Here is a 25,683-nt window from a genome sequence, read left to right as displayed (position 1 = left end):
AGAGGGGGTTTACCATTGCCTTCCTCTAAGGCTGAGAGGCAGTGACTGGCCCAAGGCCACCCAGTGAGCTTCATGGGTGTGTGGGGATTCAAACCCTGCTCTCCCAGGTCATAGTCCAACACTCTAACCCCCACACCACACTGGCTCTTCTTAATCTGTACTATCCTAATAATCTGTAGATCTGTAATTGAGGCTGAAATGCTAAACACACTTACTATAGAGTAAGTACCATTGAACACAAAGGACTCGCTTTTGAATCAACATACATAGGTCTGTTTGTTGTGGATTGTGCTTCCAAAGGGTTCTTCCCATTAGCAAGGAAGGAGCTTATTTAACAAATTGCTGCTTTCCTAATAAATTAAACATCCTCAATAAATAACCGTTTCAAATGTTGGCAAAAATGTCTTCAGTTGTAGGATTTCAGGGAAAGGTTGTTTTCTCCCTGGGTAAAAATCCAGTCCTGTCAGAAGCTCCACATCACGGACACGTGCTGCGTGAGCCTGAATTCTTTCTTCAACCCACAGGGACTCCGGTTTCCCATCCTGATAAACCAAACATAACATTTAAATTCTGCATCAGCAGGGAACAAAACATTGCAGTTGTGTAAGGAATTTCTACACATACTCGTCTTACATTATTTTCCTTAATACATTATTATAGCTGTTCATTGGGGTAAGCGGGCAATGAAACAGTTGATTCCCTTACAACAGTACAATGAATGATGGCATATGGGAATTAACACAGCAAGCCTTTTATGCCATCTTTGACATCTACCCTATATGTGGCCTATACTGCCCCGCGACTAAACTTAGATGAAATCCCATCCTCACATAATTAGTGGCAATCTGACAGTGCATGGCCTCTCTTTTTTCATTACCTTCCCACCCCTCTGCCATTTTCCTTGACTGTCTTCCAACTTTGATCAGTGAAACTGACTTGCAAATCCACTTTTCTCCAAGACCATTTAAAAATCTGATACATGCACATTTAATATTTCATTTTTTACTTTCATGCATATAAAATAATACAGGAATGGGGGTCCTGTGGTCCTTTAGATATTGTTAGACATAACTACTATCAACCCCAGCTGGCATGCAAATGGTTAAAATCAGTGCAGTTTCAAAAGATTCAGTCCACCATCTTGATCCAAAATAGTGTCCAATTGTATCTAAGCGTGGACACAAAAATCTGCTTTTTGATCTGAGAAACGATTGTGCACAATTTGGTTTCGGTATCTTAAGAAGTGTCCCAATATATAGCAAACAACTTGCCAAACTATATAAGAGATAAAAAGTAGTCTAAATAACAGAGGGGACATTTTGCCTAATTTCTGTTCCACGTGCAAGTCTTCCAAAATATTTGCTATTGAGCACAGTCTGAGAATGAAAAAATGAAATGGACTGCCTTCAAGTCGATTCCGACTTATGGGCGACCCTATGAATAGGGCTCTCATGGTAAGCTGTATTCAGAGGTGGTTTACCACTGCCTTTCTCTTACATTGGGCTAAAATACAGTCAGTTTGAATGCTCTATTAGGCTATGTCTTGTGTTGAATACTTATTAGACACTAATGACTTCTCAAGCAGCCACATTTGTAGAAATCACATCTCCGAAAACAAGGGCAGGGATGCCTGAAATGAACAATGTTATACTTACAGCACAGCTCTCAGTGTTGTCAGGACGATGAGGAAGAATAAAAGACAAAACATTCAGTGAGCCTGAGCAGTTCACTGGAGTGTTGGCTTGATCCTCACAGCTGGTCAGCACGACAAAGTAATGAGTTGGGATGGGGATTTGTGTATTGTTTACATGCCTACAAAAGGAGATCAGTTAAGGGCTGGTTGCCAAAATCTAGACAATGGGAAATTATATTTACACCACCACTCCATTCAATGAAATTACAATTATCTACCCTGTGGAAATATTTCAGAATAAGAATATAACTGGAGCCTGCTGGATCAGGCCAGTGGCCCATCTAGTCCAGCATCCTGCTCATAGTGGCCAACTAGATGTCTATGGGAAGCCCGCAAGAAAGCCATGAACACAAGAGCACTCTCCTTCCCTCCTGAGTTTTCCAGCAACTGGTATTCCAAAGCATAATGTCTCCAACCATGGAAGAAGACAATAACCATCATAGCTAGTAGCCACTGATGCCCTTATCCTCCATGAAATACGGCAAATAACTTTCCGTCTCCATGATGATGATGGTGGCAATGATATTTGAAGCAAAAGGAAAATGTGCTAGTTAGGATTACACTGTCTGTTACATAAGGAACACTGGATTTACCTAACCACCAATTTTCAGTTTGAGTGACTGACAGCGCAATCTTAGACATGTTTACTCAGAAGTAAATCCTATTAAATTCAATGGGGGTTACTTTAATGGGGATTGCAGCCTTCATTCAGTTGTGAATCAAAGTGAAGTTCTGTGAAAATCTTAACCAATAGAGGGAAACAAATGTAGCGATTTTTAAAATCAGGCGTGTAATTTCTTTGATGTTCAACCTTGGTTGTATTTGGGGTCAAAAGGCTGCAAGAAGAAAGCTCTGCATTTTCTTTTCATTTAAATTTTATTTTCAATTGAAACTGTTTAGTTAGCATTTAACAAAAAATAATAATTATGAGAGTGAAATACCAATGTACCTGGAGTTATTTGTCTTCTTGACACTGCTGAGATATGTATCCAACATGTCAATGGCACAATGAAGCTGATGTTGGTTTAAATTGAAACAGTGTCACAGACATCCATGGAAATGCTGCCCAATCCCATAATGCTCAGGGTATTTCCTATATGAGCTGTCTGTTTAAACAGTGTGTAGGGTTATCTTGCTATGAATAATTTTGGACAGATTTTGATCTGTTTATGAAAACTTGTAAACAGCACTGTGTGGCTGACAGGATATTAAAGCCCTTTGACTGGAAGGAAGCTCTAGTCTATCATCTCATCAATCCTCCTACACTGTGGCAGAAATTCTTTCCCTCTGTCCAAACCATCTTTGAAAAAATGTGGCATCAAGTCTAGCCTAGACGACAACAAATCCAGTAAGACCAGTGCCACAAACCTTCAAGCACCTATTTGCATAGCCAAACTGTCCAGAACTTGTACATCTACTTTACAAAACTAGCATTTGGCAGGGAATTCTCCTGGGCCCACTCAAGTCAAGATTACCTTGAGCAGACTATACACATGTATATATTTTGTAAACCATTCCAAAATTTTAATCAAGGATGGCATATAAATATATAATAATTGGAAGTGGAATTCAACAGTGCCTCTGTGTTCATGGAAGGGCTTTTGGTCCAGCAGATGCCTCAGTTAATGGAAAGGGATGGGGGAAAGGTGATTTTCACCAGTTCCCTTTGTCTCTTCCAGCCCCTTCACCTCTTAAAAGTCTGTTCCAGAGGGTTGCCAGATTCTCCAGAACAGCATGGAAGGTGGGACAGGATGCCATGGAGGGAACGGGCAATCAGAGAGAGAGAGAGAGAGAGAGAGAGAGAGAGAGATTCACTAAGAGTACCAAACTGATCAGAACTCCATAGTGGTTAATTATTTATTTATTACATTTATATCCCACCTTTTCCTCTAAAGAGCTCAAGATGGAGTATATGGTTCTCCTCTCCCATTTTATCCTCACAACAACCCTATGAGGTAGGTTGGGTTGAGAGGCAGTGATGGGCCCAAGACCACCCAGTGTGTTTCATGGCTGAGTGGGGATTTAAACCCTGGTCTCCCAGGCCATTGTTGTCTTTATTGTCTGAAAACCTGCTGTAACTCACTTAAAATATTCTTTGTTTAATCTCAATTCTTCCTGAACCCAGAACCTGGGTTAAAGGCACTTGGTTAAAATCTACTGCTGAAACTAAGCAGCCTTGGTCCTGTAAACTAACTGGATGGGAGACTGTTTGGGAATTATATGTAAGCCCCTCTGAGGTCCTTGGAGGAACAGCAGGGCATAAGTGATTTAAATGAATACATGAAAATGAAACATATGCCATACGTTTACCTTTACATTGGTTGTCTTTTTTTCTTTACTTACTGTGTTATGATATCAAGGGAATCAAAGTGTCCGTCGTAATTATAATCAAAAATAGGTCCACTGATCACATTTAGTCCATTTCTCTCTATAGCATATTTTGGAAGTAGCGAATCATGCAAATAATCCCATAATCCTGTGAGTGAGAGTACAGTGAGCCAGCATCAACTACAAGGGGAACCTTTTCCTGCTCTATCTGTTGTGTCAAAATGCTCCGGCTGCTGGTGGTGAGAACATTACTACATTTCTGCTTCTCAATTGGCTCAAAATTGGGGCTTCTCTCCATTTTTTTAACCAAAAGGTGAACATTGCACAGTGGTAGGATTGATGACTTCTGCTAACATCTACATCATACATTTAAAGCACTCTTATACCGCTTTAACATTCATGTCTTCCCCCAAAGAATTCTGGGAACTGTAGTTTGTTAAAAGTCTAGGAATGTCTGATAACTCTCAGCACCCTTAACAAACTACAGTTGCCAGGAACTGTGCTAGAGCAAATGTTTCTAGCTCTTAACACAAAGACTGATATTTTGCTCTGCTTGCATAAGAACTCTGTATTAACCATAATTTTTTAAATTCCCACTACTATTATAGTCTCCAAGGTAATTCCTGGCATGTGTTCTCAAGATAATAGTTCCTACTGACTGGGTTGTTGAAATTCCAACATGCCTTCACCATGTAGAAATCAGTGAAAACGGGCATGCTCATATTGTTTTGGCCACTCAAAATTAAATGACTAGGGTGTGCTCAAGTGAGGAACAAATGGAAGTAGGGATGTGGCGATAGAGGCCATCCACTGAAACATCACCACACACAATACCCCTCCCCCCCCAATAGTGTTCATCAAAGATGAGCTTCCACATGAGTGGCGACTGCAGATGCATAATGGGTTATTCTTACTTAATGGATCTTCTGTGGTAAGAGCAAATCTGGACTAAATGTAAAAAAAGTACAGGCTGGCATTTTGATGACATCATATAGTCAGTGCAAAAAACCTGCATGAATGAAAAGGGCTAATTCTGCAATAAGCTTCTGTCTGGAAATACCCAGGAATCGTTCTTCGCTTTTCAACAACAACCCCCCCCCAAACCTGCTGGGAGGGAAAAAAATACTTTTTCTTTATCTGAGACCAGGTTGATCAACAATGTACTGTAACTTGAGGAACACAGAGCTTATGTCTCTTACAAACAATGGCCAACCCAGGACATAGAATCATAGAATAGTAGAGTTGGAAGGAGCCTATAAGGCCATCAAGTCCAACCCCCTGCTCAATGTAGGAATCTAAATCAAAGCATTCTGGACAGATGGCTGTCCAGCTGCCTCTTGAATGCCTCCAGTGTCGGCATCCACCTCTCTAGGCAATTGATTCCATTGTCGTATGGCTCTAACAGTTAGGAAGTTTTTCCTGATGTCCAGTCGAAATCTGGCTTCCTGCAACTTGAGCCCATTATTCCGTGTCCTGCACTCTGGGACAATCGAGAAGAGATCCTGGCCCTCCTCTATGTGACAACCTTTCATGTACTTGAAGAGTGCTATCATATCTCCCCTCAGTCTTCTCTTCTCCAAACTAAACATGCCCAGTTCTTTCAGTCTCTCCTCATAGGGCTTTGTTTCCAGTCCCCTGATCTGTACCTCCTCATCCAAGTCATTAATAAAAATGTTGAACAGCACTGGGCCCAGGACTGAGCCCTGTGGTACCCCACTCATTACTTCCACCCAGTTTGTGAAGGGACCATTGACAAGCACTCTTTGAGTACAATTCTGGAGCCAACTGTGGATCCACGTGATAGTTGTTCCATCCAGCCCATATTTAGCTAGCTTGCTAATCAGAATGTCATGGGGCACTTTGTCAAAAGCTTTGCTGAAGTTGAGATATATTATGTCCACAGCATTCCCACAGTCTACAAGGGAGGTTACTCGGTCAAAAAAATGAGAAGATTAGTTTGGCAGGATTTGTTCTTCATAAATCCATGTTGGCTCCTAGTAATCACTGCATTGCTTTCAAGGTGCTTACAGATTGACTGTTTTATAATCTGCTCCAGAGTTTTTCCAGGGATTGACTGGTCTGTAGTTCCCCAGTTCCTCCTTCTTGCCCTTTTTGAAGATAGGGACAACATTAGCTCTCCTCCAGTCGTCCGGCACTTCACCAGTCCTCCATGATTTCACAAAGATAATGTACAGAAGTTCTGAGAGTTCTTCAGCCAGTCCCTTCAATATTCTAGGATGCAGTTTACTGGGCACTGCCGATTTGAACTCGTTCAAAGTGATTAGGTATTCCTTGACCATTTGTCTATCAGTCTCAAGGTCCAATCCTGCCCCTTCTACTTCATGTTTCCTGGGAGTGTCACAGACCCTTTTTTGGGAGAATACTGAGCCAAAGTAGGAACTGAGCACTTCTGCCTTTTCTTTGTCATCTGTTATCATTTTGCCATCCTCCTTGAGTAGCTGTGCCACCATTTCTTTTCTGTCTTTTACTATGGACATACCTGAAGAAAGCATTTTTGTTGCTTTTAGCATCCCTTGCTAACCTCAGCTCATTCTCAGCTTTAGCCTTCCTGACACCATCCCTCCAATTCCATGATACCTGCCTGTACTCTTCCTTTGTGCCCTGGCCTTCTTTCCACTTCCTGTATGTGTCCTTTTTTGTTTTCAGGTCCTCTCTAAGCTTTTTGTGAAGCCACATTGGCTTCTTCTGTTGTTTCCCCCCTTTTTTCCTTGTTGGAATTACTTGCCATTGCGCTTTTAGAATTTCCTTTTTTAGAAACTCCCACCCATCTTGGACTCCTTTGCTTGCCATGAAACCGTACTTACAATTGTTCTGAGTTTATTAAAATCGGCGTTCCTAAAGTCCAGGGTGCACGTATGGCTACTCTCAGCTTTGGCTTCTGTTAAAATCAAGAATTCAAGTATGGTGTGGTCACTTTCCCCCACAGTTCCCGTAACTGCCACTTCATCCATCAAATCATCTCTATTGGTTAGAATCAAGTCCAGGATAGCAGGTCCTCTGATTGCTTCCTCCACTTTCTGTAGGAGAAAGCTATCTCCAACACAAGTCAGAAATTTCTTGGAGGGGCCATGTTTGGCAGAATTTGTCTCCCAACAGATATAGGGATAATCGAAATCCCCCATTACTACTACATCATGCCTCCTTGAAACACTGGCAATTTGCTTTTCAAAAGTTACATTCTCGTCTTCTCCTTGATTGGGTGGTCGGTAATAGACTCCAAGCACCACATTCCTTTTATTACTTGCCCCATTAATTTTAATCTAGATACTCTTGGTTTAGCTACCAAGCTCATCTTCCTGTATTTCTGTGCAGGGATATATATTTTTAACATATAGCGCGACTCCACCTTCCTTTTTATTCCTTCTGTTCTTTTTGGACAAGTTATATCCTTCAATTGCTGTATTCCAGTCATGGGAGTCATCCCACCAAGTTTCAGTTATACCTATCAAGTCGTAATTGCCCTCCTGTATTAAGAGATCAAGTTCGTCCTGCTTGTTTCCCATGCTCTGCGCATTAGTATACAGACATCGAAGACCATGTGATTTATGGCTTGGCTTCCTTACTACATTTTTCTGAGGGCTGTTACTGGGCCCTATTACAGCTGATCTCTCTGTTCCCGTTACTGTGCACAAGCCTTCAAGGGTCGTTACCACCAAGTTTACGTCTCCCTCCCCCTTAGGATTCAGTTTAAAGCCCCCCTGATGAACTTCACCATGCTGTGGCCAAACACATTCTTCCCAGTCCTTGTGAGATGCAACCCATCACTTGCCAGCAATCCATCTTCCAGGAAGCATAGCCCGTGGTTCCAGAATCCAAATCTCTCTCGTTGGCACCACCTTCGTAGCCATTCATTCACATGGAGTATTTTTCTTTCCCTTTCTACTCCTCTTCTAAGTACTGGAAGGATGGATGAAAAACCTATCTGGGCCCCAAAGTCCTTGAGTTTCCTTCCCAGAGCTTCAAAGTCTGATGTGATTTCTTCATAGCTCCGTTTGGCAGTATCATTTGTTCCTACATGGATGAGGACAAAGGGATACCTGTTGGTGGGCTTGATGAGTGATGGCAACCCTTCCATCACATCTCTAATCCGTCCTCCTGGTAGACAGCATACCTGGTGAGTCCACGGATCTTCTTGGCATACTTGGGTTTCCCATGCAGTAGGGAGTCTCCAACTACTAGTACTCTTCTCTTCTTGTTGTGGGGCGAGGTTTCATTGGCCCTGCTTGATTGAGCTTCAGCCTCTTGCTCGTTGTTGTATGGGGTCTCCTGTAATTCTTCCACAACAGGCTGTCCTCCAGTCTCATCCTCGAGTGGTTGAAAGCAGTTCCATAGCTCCACCGGTGAAGGGTGTCTTCTAGCTCTTCTGCTCCTGTCACCCTTTCGTTGTTCCTCTCCAAAGCAGTCTCCTCTTCTGCTACCACATGCTGTTGCTCTTCCACCTCCTGTACTTCTCTTTGCTGCTGTTGTTCCAGCGTTCTGTCTAAGAACTCTTCATCTTCTCTTAGTGTGGCCACCCATTGTTCCAGGCCTCTAACTTTTTCTTCCAACAGTGTCATGAGCTTGCACTTGTTGCACGTGTACACCATGTTGTTCTCAGGCAAGAAAACAAACATGGCACACACCTTGCAGGTCACAACCACTGGAGTATCCTTCCTGTTCATACTCTCTTCCACCTTTTCTTTCTTTCTAACTACTTGTTTTGGAATGGCCTGTGCGTTGTCCTGTCCTACATCAGGGTAAACGTGAGAGTCCCACTGGTATGTGGTGCACTGTACAAGGAGAATTAGTAATTTATTTTTTTAACTTCCCCTGTGGAACTCCTTTGTCGAACTTCTGTTCGCTTGCTCTGTTTGCTAGCTCTCTGAAAGCTGGCTTGCTTATATGTCCTCACCTGTAGACCAACTGGGACAGCTCCCTCTGCTCTGCTCTGCTCTGTTAGGAGTCAGGAAACAGAATAAAAGTCCCAGCACACACGGCTGCTGCTTGTTGCCCTCAGCAGTTCTCAGGCCGCACCCTTAAGCCAATAGCTAACATCAAAGGAATGAAGCTATATGGCTTCTTTAAGCCTTGACCACACAGACCAGAATGTAAGCATACAATATCAAGCTAAGAATGCAATGTCAAAGTTCAGGCCATCATCAGAACTTACTTTTGAATTCTGCGTACATGGGAACAATGTTACTGGTAAGTAAAGCATCATATTGTTCAAGAGCAGATGAATTGAAGTCTGTGAAAAAATAGTAAGCATTAATTGTTTGTATATCCTGAAAAATAAGTCAAAATTACATATTATTTTAAGCAGAACACAATTCTGTTTACAGTTCTAAAGGATTTATTTCTGAAAATACCACTTCAGTTTTATTATTTAAGATCTTTCTGCCCTCTCACATGAAAGCACAGGATCAAATACAGAGTTAACAGAAAGATACAAGTGGAACCTGCAACAAAAGAGTGAAATTCTACAGAGTTTCAGCCAGCCAACCATGCACTTTTCCAACACTTTTCTATTCCATTCCCCTCTCCCAGGTTCTAGTCCCACCCCCCAACAGTCCATCAGCATTCTGTGCCCCCTGAGCAGGGGCAGTCTTCACTGAGCTTTTTTATATACATCTAAGGTTTTCTTTTTTATAACAATGTTTATAGTTCCGAAAACAGTGGATTCTGTCAACTCTGCTGATACCTCCCATTTGTGCATGGTTGATACCAATTTAGCTACATAAAGATCCATACGCAGACAATGAAATCGCTATTAGTATAAAATATATAACATGAATCACCTACTTTCAAATCCAAACGCTTGAGGCTACATTCCTACATTAAACATTGTGGCTTGCGTGTGTGGAACACCCAGCAAAGATCAAACACTGCAGACTGAACTTTCATGATGGAATCAGGACATCATGAAGATGAGAGTTGGAATATGGATTCCCACGCTTTTTCTTAAAAACAGACCTTCCATGTTGGGAAAGTATAATGCATGGGGTGCATATTCAGGTCCATATTGACCTTGTCCTGATCTCTTTGTTTCTCCACAGCAAACATAATGAATCCTGGGGAGTGTGCATATGTGCTTCAGGCGTCAAAGGTAGGTGCCATATTGGTAAAAGAAATTTGATCACATCATACTTTCTATTTCATGGGACTGTTTCCTGCAATTTCAGTTCCCTAAAATGCAGACTAGGAGCACAGGAAGCTTCCTGTGTAGATACACTAATCAAGATTGAAGGTATTGGTTCCATACTGATTCTAGCTGTGTGGGCAAAGCAACTTGATGCTAGGCCTCTCCATTCTCTAGTATGTGTGAGCTGAGAGGAATCTAAGAGATTATGCTGAACTCTCCTAATAGCTAATATACTGACCTGGTTCACACATAACTCTAAGTCATGGTTTGTTTAGCCAAAGGGTGGTTTGTTTGAACATAGGAATCCAGCCCAGCAGACTAACTATGGTTTGTTTTCTGGCAACAAACTATTATGTGAAGCCAGTTTGTTATTGGCTTATGAACTGTGACTTGCCTTAACTATGGCTTGGCGTTATGTTTGAAGCCAAAAGCCTTGCTTAAAACTGGTTTGTGTGGCCACCTCACCCCAGAAATTCACAGAACTACAGAGGCACAAAGCAAGAGAAGCTGGAAAACAAACTAAGCTCTGGAGAAACAAGCAGTGGCTTGTTTGCCTGACTGTGAGATGACTTATGGCAGGGCTGGTGCCAGAGGGCAGCCAGGTCGGGCCCTGGCTGAGGGCCCAGAAGGCCCCCAGGAAGGTCCCTCCTTAGGGTAGGTGGGTAGCACTCCCATTCCGTGATCCTGACCCTGCTGCAGATTGCAGAGAGAGGAAGTTCCCAGGCACCCCCCTTCAACTGTGCAGACCCGCAACGCCCACCTGCACAACCCACCTACCTCTCCCACTGAAGTGATTGCTGGCCGAGCTGCGTGCATGCCTACCATCAACCAAGATGGTGGCCGAGGCTTCCCTAAGGGGCTGATGCCCCTGCCACCATCTTGGCAGGCATGCACTCACAGCATGGCCAGCATTTACCGCAGTGGGAGAGGTAAATGTGGGCAGGCGCCATGGGCCCAGAGCAGGCTGGTACCTAAGGACCCATTCATGCCTGGCATCGGCCTTGACTCATGGTTTGTTGAATAAGCCATGGTTTGTTTAGTATGTAAGCCAGGTTTCTAACAGGTTCCTTTATATGCAATGCTTCCACGACTTCTTGTTCAACTTAAATCTAAGCCTATTGAACAAAAATATGTGAATTTGACTTGAGGAGCCCTGTGGTCTAATGCTACATAAGGGAGTAACTATTATATAGCAAAGATATTCTTCTTTCAAGTAACCCTCTCTCAAATTCTTTTTTCTGAATGCTACACTTATCCCAAGTGGGTTGTTTCAGTGCTGTGTATTCATTTTAAACACACAGCCACATCCAGCTGATTAAAACATTATGCTCTTTCTATATAAAGAGTACTACTAACTGGGAGGGTAGAGGAAACCGTGGGTGATGTTCAGGTCTGGCTGGTAGTTGGAGCAGTTTTGGCTCTGAGCTGCAGGGATTCTTACATCAGGCCGCAGACAGTCTGGAGCAGTGGGAGGAAGAGAAGGTGCATCTCCCGGCTGGAAAAGGAAAAAGAAAAAGGAAAAAAAGGAAAGATCATTACACCCACAATCGTGGCTAACCTAAAGTTTTGCGACTTCCTAGCCTAGCTTTCATCGATTCTTTCTTTTCCTATTTGTATAATGAATCATGACAGTGCTAAAAATAAAAATGGACTCTCTTCACCCCACCCCTGTTCCAGTCTGTTTTATTTCTTGGTTCTTCAGCATTTCAATAATGAATAGTGGGGGGGGGGAGGCAGGAGAGGACTATGGCCCAATATAAAGCTGTAGCAGCAAGATCAAGGCAGCTTTTGGATCAAAAACATGCCTTTTGTAGTTTTCTCAAAAAGGAAAATATGTTTGAGTCTAATAGACAAGTTAAGATATGTGACTCACACTAGAGCTTCATAGAGATTATGCAGTTTTGCAGTCACACATGCATTATTTCCTGGTGGTGAATCAAGAAATGTATGCATAAAAATTGAGGTTCTTGTAGGTGATGAATGAATTCATGACCACCACCCCTCCACTGTTGCTCAGTGGTAACCTGGAGAGAGATAGAGAGGGTGGGCCTGCAACTACTGGAAGTGGGTTCGGTCCTAGAGAAAGGCTAATAGAGTCCAATGCAGTTTGATGATGTTGCTGGTCTGCCCTGGGCAGCATTAGTTTCTGTCTGTATAAGGTAACTGCAATGTATACACTTTTGCCCTCTGTCTGCCTTGGTTCATGGTATCTCTAGATAGAACCGGGGGGGGGAGACTTCTATATGAAACTCTAGGACTTCTGCCAGTCAGTGTAGGCAGTACTTAACTAGATAGACTATGACTATGACTCAGTATAAGGCAACCTCCTATGATGGTTATCACTCAACAGCACTGTCCAAGCAGTGCTTCCAGCACCCTACCACACACCCAGAGAATAGATATCAGAAAACTCTGAAGATCAGGTCAGCACAAATAAGCACATTGCCATCAATCCCAATACAGGCTGTTTCTATCAGTGGCCTGATTTACACATCACACTAAGCCAAAGTTTGGCTTAGCATGAATGTGGGCCATGTGGGTCCCCAGAGAGGAGACTGCAGAAGCTGCATTCCTCCCCCAGTCCTCCTGCTGCTTCACTGCAATCATGATGCAAGCCATGCTATGGTTTAGTGTGCGTCATCCAAACTTGGACAGTCTCCTCCGGACAAACCACAAGCTGAAAACCCAAGAACAAACCATTGCACCTTGTGTTTTGTCTGAAGCTGGACAAAACACTAAGCTAAACCATGGCTTAGCTCATGACTGTAACAGTATCAGGATTGCAGGAGGACCACAGCAGCTGCAGTCTCCCTTCCAGGAACCCTCACACTCACATACTTGCACCAAGCCATAGTTTGGCTTAGCACTGAATGTAAACCAGTCCAATGTATAATTTTCTAATTAGTCTATATAGTATTTGTTATCAGTGGATGTATTCCAGTTCTATTTACCACTGCCAGCTGTGCATCATTGAGCATAAATATCAGTTGGCCTATTCAATTTTATTATCTTGTCTCTCTTTGTTTTGTTATGAGTTTAATATCTTAAAGAAATAAAACAAAATCATTATAAAATAATTATACCAGTTTTAATTTTTTACACTACAAAATGAAATTACCTGACCATATGATATATAAGCTGATGGTCTTGGCAGACCACTTAATGATTTTTCTGCCTGTTGTAGCAATGGTAATGCTCTGTGCTAGATGCTATATGATTTTTAATCGTATTTTTATTGTTTCTTTTATTTCTTAAATTGCATTTTATTGTATTACAGTTTTCATACTATGTAATGCAAACTGTTAAACAATAAAATACAACATAAGAAATAAAACCCAATAAAAATGCAATTAAAAAGAAATATGAATATTTAATGTGGACATGCCGTGGACAATGTCAATGAAGTCCACGGACCACAATTTGGGAACCTCTAATATAGAGTATAATGTACAATATAAAAGACTTCATGTAACAAACGAGGTAGGAGGTAAACAGACTAGCACTGACAAAAAAGTGGGGGGAAGCATCTGATCACTGAAGAAACAAGCAAGCAAGAGAATCTATTCTTTCTTCATCTTGTAGGGGATAAAAATTCAGGGGATAAAAAAATCTCTATCGCAGGGCTTAATTAAATGGAGCCAAAGACACAGAATTTCTGCTGTTTCATGCCTTTCCTCATACCTTTTATTTTTAACATGGTCATAGTGCTGTGCGTTGTCTTGCTGTCCCATCCCCCCACCAACAGTCAACTGATGTGAAGCAGAGACTGGCAAGCAAAGCAGCAGCCAGTTGCTGTCTCTTGTAATGTTTACTTCAGCCTGCACAGTAGGTCAGACTCGCAGGAAAAGTACAGTCCCTGCCTTTGGTAAGAAGAACTTGCTTTAAAAGGGAGACAGTAATCAATGTGTCAAGGGGCATAATTTATTTTCCTTTAGTGGGACTTTAACTACAGCATTTGGAAGCAGTTGCTCTTGTCTACCAGGTCATCACTTGGCCACTTCCAGGGGTGGTGCTGTTTTTAAAGTGATATAAAGAAGAATTACACACACACACACTAAAAAGGAAAGATTTCGCAAAGCTATTGATCCAGAGATGCCAGCTCTATTAAGTCCAGAGGTTCTACTCAAATATGCTTTTTATCTTTATACAGCACAGATTTTACTATTCCGGACCCCAGGGATGCCAACAGGATTTTTGCATGTGGATTGGGCCCCCTGTACCACACTGCTGACAATCTATTGGCAATAATTGCTGCTTAAGTACATATATTAACTTAGCCTAGCCCACCTCAAAGATTGTTGCAAAAATAAAAACAGGGAGGGGAGGATACCGTACACAACCTTGAGCTCCTGAGAAGAAAAGCAAGATATTAATATAGAATATTATTTGCAGATCATGTAAAGAAAATAAACATGCACAAAGCCATAAAAGCAGCTCCCCTTGCTTTAACTGCAACATGTAATAGTTCTGATAGTTACATCAAAATACAAAAACAAAACAAAAAGTTTGCCAACCCTGATAAATAGCATGCAGGAAAATATGTATGTGGTGTAGTGGTTAAGGTGTTGGACTATGACCTGGGAGACCAGAGTTCGAATCTCCACACAGCCATGAAGCTCACTGGGTGACCTTGGGCCAGTCACTGCCTCTCAGCCTCAGAGGAAGGCAATGGTAAACCCCCTCTGAATGCCGCTTACCATGAAAACCCTATTCATAGGGTTGCCATAAGTCGGAATTGACTTGAAGGCAGTTCATTTCCATTTACCCCATCAGCAGTCCTGATGGGCCTGGTAACAAAAGCTTGTCTAATTTGCTTTATTTTTATATCAGACTCAGGGCCAGTTCATGAATGTACAAATCCAGGAGTGAGTTACATTTATGAATGACCCAACACAAATCATGCCCCACAGACATAACTTTCAGCATTGTCCAATGCCACAACAAATGCAACAGTTTCAATGAAATCAGTTCCAACATTCAGCTGAAAGTCATGAAGCAATAATTAAAGTGTAACCTACTGTTGAGTAATCAAGCCATGCACATGAATGTGTGAACAATCCAAGGCTTTCTTAAATTTCCTTGTAAGATAACCTTCTGGAGGGGCCACATGTCGGTGGGGATGGGCCAGACAATAAGCGGATGGGCCCAGAGACAAAAGTAGGTGGAACAGGAATGTGACTCTTGCCTTTGTACAGCAGACTACATTCCAGCCACACAAAAAGCAGAACCCACAGTAGGGGTGGGTGAGAAATTTGATTCTTTGCATTTCAAGTCGAATCTATCAAATTCGCATGTGTGAACCAAAATATAGCCATCCCTCAAAATTCTATGATTCCATGATAGCTACCTACAAAAAAGTGTTTATTATGAGAAATTCACACTAAAATGTTGGAGAATTTTCATGAGAATTTTTTTTAAAAAAATAGCAAATTTCTCCAGAAATGTGGAGAACTGAATTTAAGATTGGAAAAATGAGAAATGGAGTGAACGAACATTGACAGCTATTTCCTTCCCTAACCCACACACATCTCCGGATCCAGCCAGAAGGCATTATCACAGTTCAACGACACAAACCAGACCAGCAAAGGCACCTGAGGAAGATGCAGAGCAGAGCCAGTGAGGGGTACGGCCTGAGGGCCAATTAGAAAGGCCTGGAGAGCCGCGTTCATTGAGATAGATGATTTCTTTGTGTCACTTTCAAGCCTATGATCTTGTAGCTGAAGTTGAGATCTGCAAAGGAAGAAACTTGCTCCACTGGTGAAACCAGTTTTCTTTGCATAAGCTAATAGAATCATAGAATAGTAGAGTTGGAAGGGGCCTATAAGGCCATCAACTCCAACCCCCTGCTCAATGCAGGAATCCAAATCAAAGCATTCCCGACAAATGCCTGTCCAGCTGCCTGTTGAATGTTTCCAGTGTCAGAGAGCTGACTACCTCTCTAGGTAATTGGTTCCATTGTTGTATGGCTCTAACAGTTAGGAAGTTTTTCCTGATGTTCAGTCGAAATCTGGCTTCCTGCAACTTGACCCCATTATTCCGTGTCCTGCACTCTGGGATCATCAAGAAGAGATCCCGGCCCTCCTCTATGTGACAACCTTTCATGTACTTGAAGAATGCTATCATATCTCCCCTCAGTCTTCTCTTCTCCAGGCTAAACACGCCCAGTTCTTTCAGTCTCTCCTCATACGGCTTGGTTTCCAGTCCCCTGATCATCCTTGTTGCCCTCCTCTGAACCTGTTCGTTTGTCTGCATCCTTCTTGAAGTGCAGAGACCAGAACTGGATGCAGTATTCAAGATGAGGCCTAACCAGTGCTGAATAGAGGGCAACTAGTACTTCATGCGATTTGGAAAGTATACTTCTGTTAATGCAGCCTAATATAGCATTTGCCTTTTTTGCAGCCACATCTCACTGTTGACTCATATTCAGCTTGTGATCAACGACAATTCCAAGATCCCTCTCACATGTCATTTGGCTGAGCCAAGTATCCCTCATCTTATAACTGTGCATTTGGTTTCTTTTCCCTAAGTGTAGAACTTTGCATTTATCCCTGTTGAATTTCATTCTGTTGTTTTCAGCCCAATGCTCCAGCCTATCAAGGTCCCTTTGAATTTTGTTTCTGTCTTCCATGGTATTACCCATGCCCCCTAATTTTGTATCATCTGCAAATTTGATGAGCATGCTCTGTACCTCCTCATCCAAGTCATTAATAAAAATGTTGAAGAGCACTGGGCCCAGGACCAAGCCCTGTGGTACCCCATTCGTTACTTCCACCCAGTTTGTGAAGGAACCATTGATAAGCACTCTTTGAGTACGATTCTGGAGCCAGCTGTGGATCCACCTGATAGTTGTTCCATCCAGCCCACATTTGGCTAGCTTGCTAATCAGAATATCATGGGGCACTTTGTCAAAAGCTTTGCTGAAGTCGAGATATATTATGTCCACAGTATTCCCACAGTCTACATGGGAGTTTGCCTGATCAAAAAATGAGATGAGATTAGTTTGGCAGGATTTGTTCTTCATAAATCCGTGTTGGCTCCTAGTAATCACTGCATTGCTTTCAAGGTGCTTACAGATTGACTGCTTTATAATCTGCTCCAGAGTTTTTCCAGGGATTGATGTTAGGCTGACTGGTCTGTAGTTCCCCAGTTCTTCCTTTTTGCCCTTTTTGAATATAGGGACAACATTAGCTCTCCTCCAGTCATCCGGCACTTCACCGGTCCTCCATGACCGCCAAGTTAGCCTGTGATATAATGGCTTATTGAGTGGTCAGTCTGCATATACAAAGGGATGTGGCCAAGAGAGGTCCTGGGACTATTGAAACTCTTTTCAGAAGAGGGGCCCTCCATCCCTTATCCTGGAGCCAATGAGAAGCTTGTGTTTTTTAGTCTAGTCAGAGGAAAGGCTGGGAACTGGAGACAGAGAAGCTTGCTTGCTCTCTGGACCCCAAAGCTATGGGCAATAAAGAGCAAGATCTGATGGACTGAGAACCTCTCCTTCTTAAGCTCAGATAGTGAATATGTATAAGTAAAAACCATATATCCTATAAGATACCATAGCCTCTGCTGCCCCTTTTTCCAAGGAAACCAAAACCTGAGTAAGTGCCGGAACCCCTGGGAGTCTCACACTGCTCAGAGATTGGTGTGTCATGTAACAATACAGTTAGCTCCTCAATTGCAGGATAATTTAAAGATTCTTGAACACAACGGACAGCAGAGATGTTTATTTTTTCACAGAGAATCATGAAAGGAGCTGGATTCTATGAGTGAACGAGTTTGAGTATGTGCACACCTCTGTGTGGGAATGAATGAGTGTGAGAGTGTGTATGTGCCTCTGTGTGGGAGGGGTTGGTGACTCGGTGCAACCAAATCCTTCCTCTCCAGGAGATGAGTTTTTCCTCATAAACCTTTGCCAACAGCCAGTGGTAAAAATCATAGCTTTTCCCTAAATCATGGTGGTATGCCTCAGAAAATCTTGGCTACTGTCTTTGCCATGTCTCTGACTCATGACAAAGTGGTTTTTATAATTTGAGAGACTAGCTCAGGATACTGATGTATATAAAATAAAATTTGGGTGAATTTTTAATCCCACTCCAGTACTTTAATGTCACTGTTGCTTAAGGGCCAAACTTGATATTTGCTTAATATGCCGCATGCCACTACATATTTTTGTTTTGGTTTTTTGTATTCATAAAAACATACGGCTATGGAAGGACAACAGAGAAATGTCACTTCATGGTAGTATTGTCTCATAACAATGGATTGTATAAAACAAGTAGACCAGCAGTGGTCTATCATGGGCTTGGACTTTCTTACAATTTTGACTCTTTGTGGGTCCAACCTGATTGTGGTCACCTCCAGGCTGCCAATATTTTGGCACACCCAAAATTTAGATTTGCACAGTTAAAGTGGATGAAAGTGCTCTGTCACCCTATCACACCTAATCTGCTTTTTAAACAAAACATATGTTTTGTGATTAGAAAAGTGACAAGGAAATATACTGAAAAGTGTGGGATGAATGAATGATTAATGGGAAGATGTATTAAAGTTCTGTGCAAGCATATGCAAATATCATTCTAAGCAGTATAGAAATGTCTTAAATAAATAATCTGGATGAATGTTCATTATCATATAACCTCCCTCCAAACAAATCGGAATGAATGCTCACTGAAGACCAGACTGTCTACACATTTCTGTTTGCTCTGCATCCATTGTACTCCCATCATTGGATTGGGAAGCAGTGTACACACAACATTAGCCACAATCCATATCTATCCTGTACCTATTCTGTTGTTTCTTATGAAATACTGTATTTTGATGCATTTTCCCCAAACCAGATTCAATCTGAATTGAGAAAAAGAATGATCTAGCTGTGTTTTAAGCCAGTAATGCATACACAGCCATAGTCTAACCTCTGCATAAACTTTGTAGAAACAAACCAGGATGAATGCTTAATAGAGTCGGGAGGAGCTCTATGATGTTGATCTCCTTTTCAATCTCTTTTCATTTCACTGACTAGGAAAAAAAGCACTGCACAGCAGGAGCCAGAAAATAACTAGTTAGATAATCTTCTTCTTTGCAGAAGGTGGCCAATGTATCTTGAGACTTCAACTCTCTCCTAAACTTTGTTGAAAGATAACAAGGAGGGATAGCAGTTTCTGGCATCCATCAAGCTTTGGTATCCACCCATTGACCTACTCCTAGAAAAACTAATGACATTTTTATTCAGTGTTTGTACACATCTACACGCTTGGAGAAGCATTGGCTTCTTTTTTCATTGCTTATGAAAAGGAATGCAAGTATCTATGTAGAAGGTTTACTACATTGTGTTAAAAATACCTTGAAATTATATTGCTAAAACATTACATTGTCACTCAAAACATTAACACCAATCATTACAAAAATCTTTAAATAAGGAAACTGACTGGGGAAGAGGCTGGACCATTGGATAGCAAGATGTGCTAAAGAAGTGTAAAGAGGTTGCAGAGAAGTTGAAAGAATTCTTTGCATCTGTCTTCACTGATACCTGTATCTGAACTGACTTTTTTAAGAAAGGAGTCTGAAGAACTGAGTAAAATAGTGGTGACAAGACCAGAAGTTCTAGATTTTATTGGCAAATTAAAAATTAACCAATAATGGAGTCTGGACGATCATTCAAGAGTTCTTAAAAGAATTCTAACATCTTCTAACAAAAATAAGTAACTTATATGTAACTTATACCTAACACTGACCTGTGTACCAGAATGCCACCAATGCAACACCATTAAAAAAAAAAGGATTCAGGAAACTACAGATCGGATAGTGTAACACCAAATAATTCAGGGTGGTTAAAAACAAAAAAATTGTGAAGAGCCACAAAAGGATCTTTCCAGGGTGGGTCTCTGCTGCCACTTCTTCATTCTTGCTTTTACTAGACCACTTCCAATGTACTTGGAGAACACTAGAAAAGCAAATCAGAGAACTGGGCATTCTGATATGCTCCAATGCTCCTCGGATGAGTAATCACAAGTGCTGGTGATGATCGCCACTAAGCTCTCCAGGAGGAAAAGGCATGCCGAGGCAGAAAGAGAAAGAGTAGGAACACTGTGTTCTGGAGGAAAAACACACCCATCGTGACTACTAGTAGCCACAGATAGCCTTATCCTCTATCAATTCACATAATCTCCTTTTAAAGCCATCCAAGTTGGTGGCCATCACTGTACCTTGAGGCAGCAAATGGAAAAGTTTAACTAGGCTTTTCATAGACAGCTACTTGGCCACTGTGGGAAACAGGATCCTGAACTAGATAGGCCTTTGGTCTGATCCAGCAGGTCCTTCTTATGTTCTAATGATTACAATTCACCAAATGGTGCCACTTTTTTTTTTTAACAGTTCAGTTCTTGCAGGAGCGACTTACTTGGACTTCATTTCCACTGTAATTGCCTCAGGGTATAACTGCAGATGCTGTATGCAGTGGAACTGTTCTCCCATCTAAATATTCACGGATGTCATAAAAAGTCCCCCCTGTAATGAAATAACTGTTTTTTTTGGGGGGGGGGCTAAATGAGATATTATCAGATATGAGAAGCAGAATAAGCAAACATTTATTTTGCCTTAATTTGAATCAGCTGCGTATTCTGCAAAATTAAAATAAAATAATGGGAGATTTATTTATATATTTAAATATTTCCCCTTATATAGATAATCATTCTGTCTCAGGGTTTAGGAAACTGTGGCCCTCCAGAAGTTGCTGCACTCAAACTCCCATAGTTCCTGACCATTGGTCATGCTGGCAAGAGCTGTTTAAGTTTAACAACATCTGGAGGGCCACGGAGTCCTCAACCTTGTTCTATATAAACACACACCAGATTAAGGCATAGATACCAAATGAGTAAGATTCTGATCAACACTTAGCAGGATGAGGCTCCTGAGGACATGGGGCCTCAATATGATGACTTCTCTGGGATTAGAACAGGTATGGGGAATTTTCACCCTCCAGACGTTGCTGAACTACAAGTCCCATCATCCTTAGCTACTGGCCATGCTTGCTACAGCTGATGGAAGATTCTTTCAACAAGCCTTTTAAGTTGAGACCTTATCCCAGTCTGTGTTGTAATTGCTTTTTAATATGTTTTTAAACCTTTTTAAAAAAACAGTATGTTTAACCTTTTTTTAAGATGTCTTCAAAGCTTTTTAAAAAAATGTTTTTAAAGATGTTGTGTTTTAATGTATTTTAAGTCTGTTTTTATGATGTTTTAAAGTGTTTTTAGTGCTTTTGTTTGCCGCCCTGGGCTCCTGCTGGGAGGAAGGGCAGGATATAAATCAAATAATAAACAAGCAAACATTTGGAGGGCCAAAGGTTCTCCACTTCTGGATTAGAAGAAAAGAACATAAGAACCACCCAGTTGGATCAGACCAAACGTTCATCTAGGAGATCCTATTTCCCACAGCAGCCAGCCAGATGCTGACTGTAGGAAGTGCACATGGAGAACATGATGGCAATAACATTTTTCCCTGCTGTTGCTCCTGTCAGCAACTAATATTCAGTGATACATTCCCTCTGAAAGTGGAGGCTCTATATTGCCATCACATAGCCACTGACAGACCTATCTTCTATGAATCTGTCTAATCCCCTTTCATAGCCATCTAAGCCAGAGGCCAATGCTATATCTTGTTTCCGCAAACTCCATAAGCTAATTATACATTGTATGGAGAAATACAACCTTTGGTCTCTCCTGAATCTCCTGCCCATCAATTTCACTGGGGATGAAAAGCTGCTTGTCATCTGGGAAGAGTGGCTTCCATTCCCTGATGTTTGCAGTTCTTCCCTCTCAACTACCAAAATGATCCAGTACTATTGAAGTCACAGGGTGGAGGGCTGGACAAAAGACCTGCTGACAACAGTGACTCACTCCTGCTCTCCTCGCCTTTGAATTTCTTCCCAGTGGTGAAGTGCTCCCCCTGCTTGCTCAAAAATCAAAGAGCACACATCACAGCACCATGACAGTTTGCTGCTCAGGCTGTGTCCTGAGTTAAAGGTTCATGCGGGATTGGCATTTTTGCTTGTCCCAGCTTCTATTGTATTGAGTGATGTGGGGCTCATGGAATCTCCCTAGTTCAAAGTGGCATATGTAGTCTGCCCCTCCCCATTTTATCCTCACAACAACATTATTAGGTAGGTTTAAGCTGAGATACAGTGACTGGCTCAAGGTTACCCAGTAAACTTTATGGTCAACTGGGGATTTGAACACTAATCTCCCAGCTCCTAGTCTGGCACTCTTAACAACTATACCATGCTGGCTCTTAAATTTAGGAGCATATGAAGTAGTCTTATAATGAGTCAGACCATTGGTCCATCTAACTCAGAACTGCCTGCTCTGACTGGCACTAGTTCTCAAGTGTTTCACACAGGGGTCTTTCACGGCCTTATCAGGAGATGCTGGAGATTGACGCTGAGACTTTTTACGTAAAGAGTACGTTATTCTACCACTGAGTTACAGCCCTTTCTATGGGAATGTGGTAGCCCTAATTGTACACAAAGCATTATCCCTTCCCAAAGCAGACCAGGAGCCACCCCATCTGAATAGCTGCTCCCTGTTCCATGTCCTTTGGCACAGGCTTCATACTGCAGAGCTGTCTAGTTTCCCTGGGGTAGCTGCAAACTCACTATCTGCCATAAGGGGAAGGGATGGGAACATACAAGGAATAATAGGAAAAATCTGTACAGCAGCCATTGATCATGGTGGTCGGGGCTGATGGAAGTTGTAGCCTAACCACATCTGGAGCACACCAGGTTGGTGAAGGCTATTGACCTTTAAATGAGCCAGTGTGGTGTGGTGGCTAGAATGTTGAAGATTGCAGTTTAACTCTCCACTTGGCCATGGTGCTCGCTGGTTCACCTTGGACCAGTCACTATCTCTCAGCTTAACCTACCTCACAGGGTTGTTGTGAGGATAAAAGGGGCAAGAACCATGTGTGATGCATTGAGTTGATTGGATAAAAGCTGGGATATAATTGTAATAAATAAATAAAAATGAGACAATCAAACGCAACTGGTCCTGACAAAGCTAGTTTTGCTAGGTCTGTAAATAGAAACATTTGCTCTAAAATAGCAGTTGTCAAACCAGAACTAGATGGACCTTTGCATTAAAGTGAAATCCACATTTAATTCCTCTGCCAATAAGGCCTATTACACTCTGTTTATGCAGCATATGACCAGGTCAATCTGGCCTCACCTGTCTAAACTAAAACAGTGCCCACAATGCACTCCACACTCAACTGTAGTTGCATGCTATAGGGGAAGATTTCAAGAAACTTGTGGGCCATTACTGATCTACTTTCTCACTGAAGAACCGTGGATACTTTTCTGATGAGCCACCAGTTTCCCCAAAACATAGCTTGAAAAACACTTTAGAGAGTATAAAATGACGACCTCTACAAGGTTCACCCATCCTCAGCTGTATTTATAATGTTCACCAACTGTGTTACTTAGAAAGCATAATTCATTACAGAAACATCAGAAGAATGAAGAAGACTTGTGTATATTTAATTTAAACAGTGTCAACAGAGAAAAATAACATAGTAGAAATGGAATGTGTGGTCAAGGAAGAGAACTATGCTTGCAGCTGGAACTTTTCTTTATCACAGCACACTTTCTACTGTCAAAGAGACAAACTGCTGTGTGTCTTGCACCTTCAGCAATGGGAACAGGTACAATAAAAATAGCAAGTGAAGCTCCAGATTGTTTCATAATAACACAAGAGCCTGTTGAATCAGGCCAGTGGCCCATCTAGTTCAGCATCCTGTTCTTACAGTGGCCAACCAGATGCCTATGGGAAGCCCACAAGCAGGACCTGAGTGCAACAGAACTCTTCCAACTTGCAATTCCAAGCAACTGGTGATTCCAAGCAACTGGCATTCAGAGGCATGCTTCCAACAGTGCTGGCAGAACATAGCCATCAGGGTTAGTAGCGACTGATAGTCTTATCCTCCATGAATTTTTCTAATTCTCTTTTAAAGCTATCCATGTTTGTGGCCCTCATGAGCTCTTGTAGGAACAAATTCCAAAGTTTAACTTCATGCTGTGTGAAGAATTACTTTCTTTTTTCTGTCCCGACTCTTCCAAAGTTCAGTTGCATTGGATGTCCATGAGGTCTAGTGTTATCCCTCTCTATAGACATATTCTTCTTTAGAGAGTTATGAAACTATCCCAGTACCTTTTTGTGACGTACTAAGCAAGAGCGAAGACTCTGCTGGGCTTGATACCAATATTGTTCCATTGGATCATGATCTCTGTGTTCTGGAAATGGATGCATAACCTCTGGGCCTTTGAGATACTCAAAATCTCTTTTCAGGAGCTTCTTGCAATCACAGTTGTAACACATCTCCCATATTCTGGTTGAGTGTAAAACCACTGTGGAACTACAGATGAAGTTTTTATTTTTATTGCCGAACAATCTAGTCAGGACAGACAAAAGAAGTAACTTCTTCATACAGTACATAGTTATACTTTGGAACGTGGATGGCTTTAAAAGAGGATTAGACAAATTCATGGAGGATAAGGCTATCAGTGGCTACTAGCCATGTTGTTAAATGCTCTTCTTCCATGGTAGGAGGGAGTATGCTTCTGAACAACAGTTGCTAAGAACCATAGGAGGGACAGTGCTCTTATGCCCAGGTCTTGCTTGTGGGCTTCCAATGGGCATCTGGTCATGGATGCTGGACCAGATGGACAATTGGCCTGATCCAGCAGGCTGTTCTTATGTTTTTAAAGGGGAATCCAAATATTACAAATAATCAGTAGACAATAATTGATTTACCATTCTCATCTTCATACATCACCTCTAGTTTTGGCTATATATGTATCTGTAGTGACCCACCAATGTGAACACAGCCCACTGGCAGTCAACTATAAAAGGGCTTCATAAATATCCAGTTGTTTGCTATACCAGGTAAGCTTGGTGTGTCACTTGATGCACACATCCATTTTATAAACATCATATTTTCTTTTCAGACTTCTTCCAGGCCCCATCTTGCAAAAGTTCTAAGAATGCACACCATACTTGATCAAAATAATGACAAGTGCCTGGTGTTTCTACAAAAACCAGCTTTGTATAAAGCACTTTCCCTGTATAGCCTTTCATTGCACTACAAAAGGTAAATAAATCTGAAAACTTACTGGCTTGTTGATAGTATATGAACTCCATAATGGCATCCAGATGTTTTTGCTGTATCCACTCATGTATTTATTCTGGTAAAGGAGGCAATAGGTATTCTGCTTCTGTAGAACATGAGGTCTACCATAAGGCATATTGAAAGCTTCTGCCTCCGCCCCTAGGATATAAACCATAATTACTGATTTCCACATTTATGTGATGACCTGGGGGGCAGGGGGAGATGCAGCAATGGAATACAAACTCTTTACAAGGTAATTATGAAATATATGTGTTTATTCAGAATCTTTGCTTTTTAATCAATTCAAAAAGGTTTGGATGGTTATAGACAAAAAAACATCTACCTGAAAATTTGGGGAAAGATTGTTCCA

General features: G+C 41.7%; 1 protein-coding gene across 2 annotated transcripts in view; it reads right to left on the bottom strand.

Annotated features, from left to right (window-relative positions):
• Positions 1-250: 250 nt before the first annotated feature.
• Positions 251-25,683, bottom strand: part of ENPP3 (ectonucleotide pyrophosphatase/phosphodiesterase 3) — a 103,986-nt gene continuing 78,553 nt past the window's right edge. For both annotated transcript variants that reach the window (XM_061623856.1, XM_061623855.1), the window contains exons 20-25: positions 25,318-25,472; positions 11,520-11,658; positions 9,192-9,269; positions 4,037-4,169; positions 1,656-1,812; positions 251-542 (exon numbers count right to left, since the gene is read on the bottom strand). In XM_061623856.1, the coding sequence (XP_061479840.1) occupies positions 369-542; positions 1,656-1,812; positions 4,037-4,169; positions 9,192-9,269; positions 11,520-11,658; positions 25,318-25,472 (836 nt within the window). In that variant the 3' untranslated portion in view covers positions 251-368. The remainder of the gene's footprint in view (positions 543-1,655; positions 1,813-4,036; positions 4,170-9,191; positions 9,270-11,519; positions 11,659-25,317; positions 25,473-25,683) is intronic.

The sequence above is a fragment of the Rhineura floridana genome, chromosome 4 (genome assembly GCF_030035675.1).
Source record: "Rhineura floridana isolate rRhiFlo1 chromosome 4, rRhiFlo1.hap2, whole genome shotgun sequence".
NCBI classification, from domain to species: Eukaryota; Metazoa; Chordata; class Lepidosauria; order Squamata; family Rhineuridae; genus Rhineura; species Rhineura floridana.
This window is presented reverse-complemented; position numbering and strand designations above follow the sequence as displayed.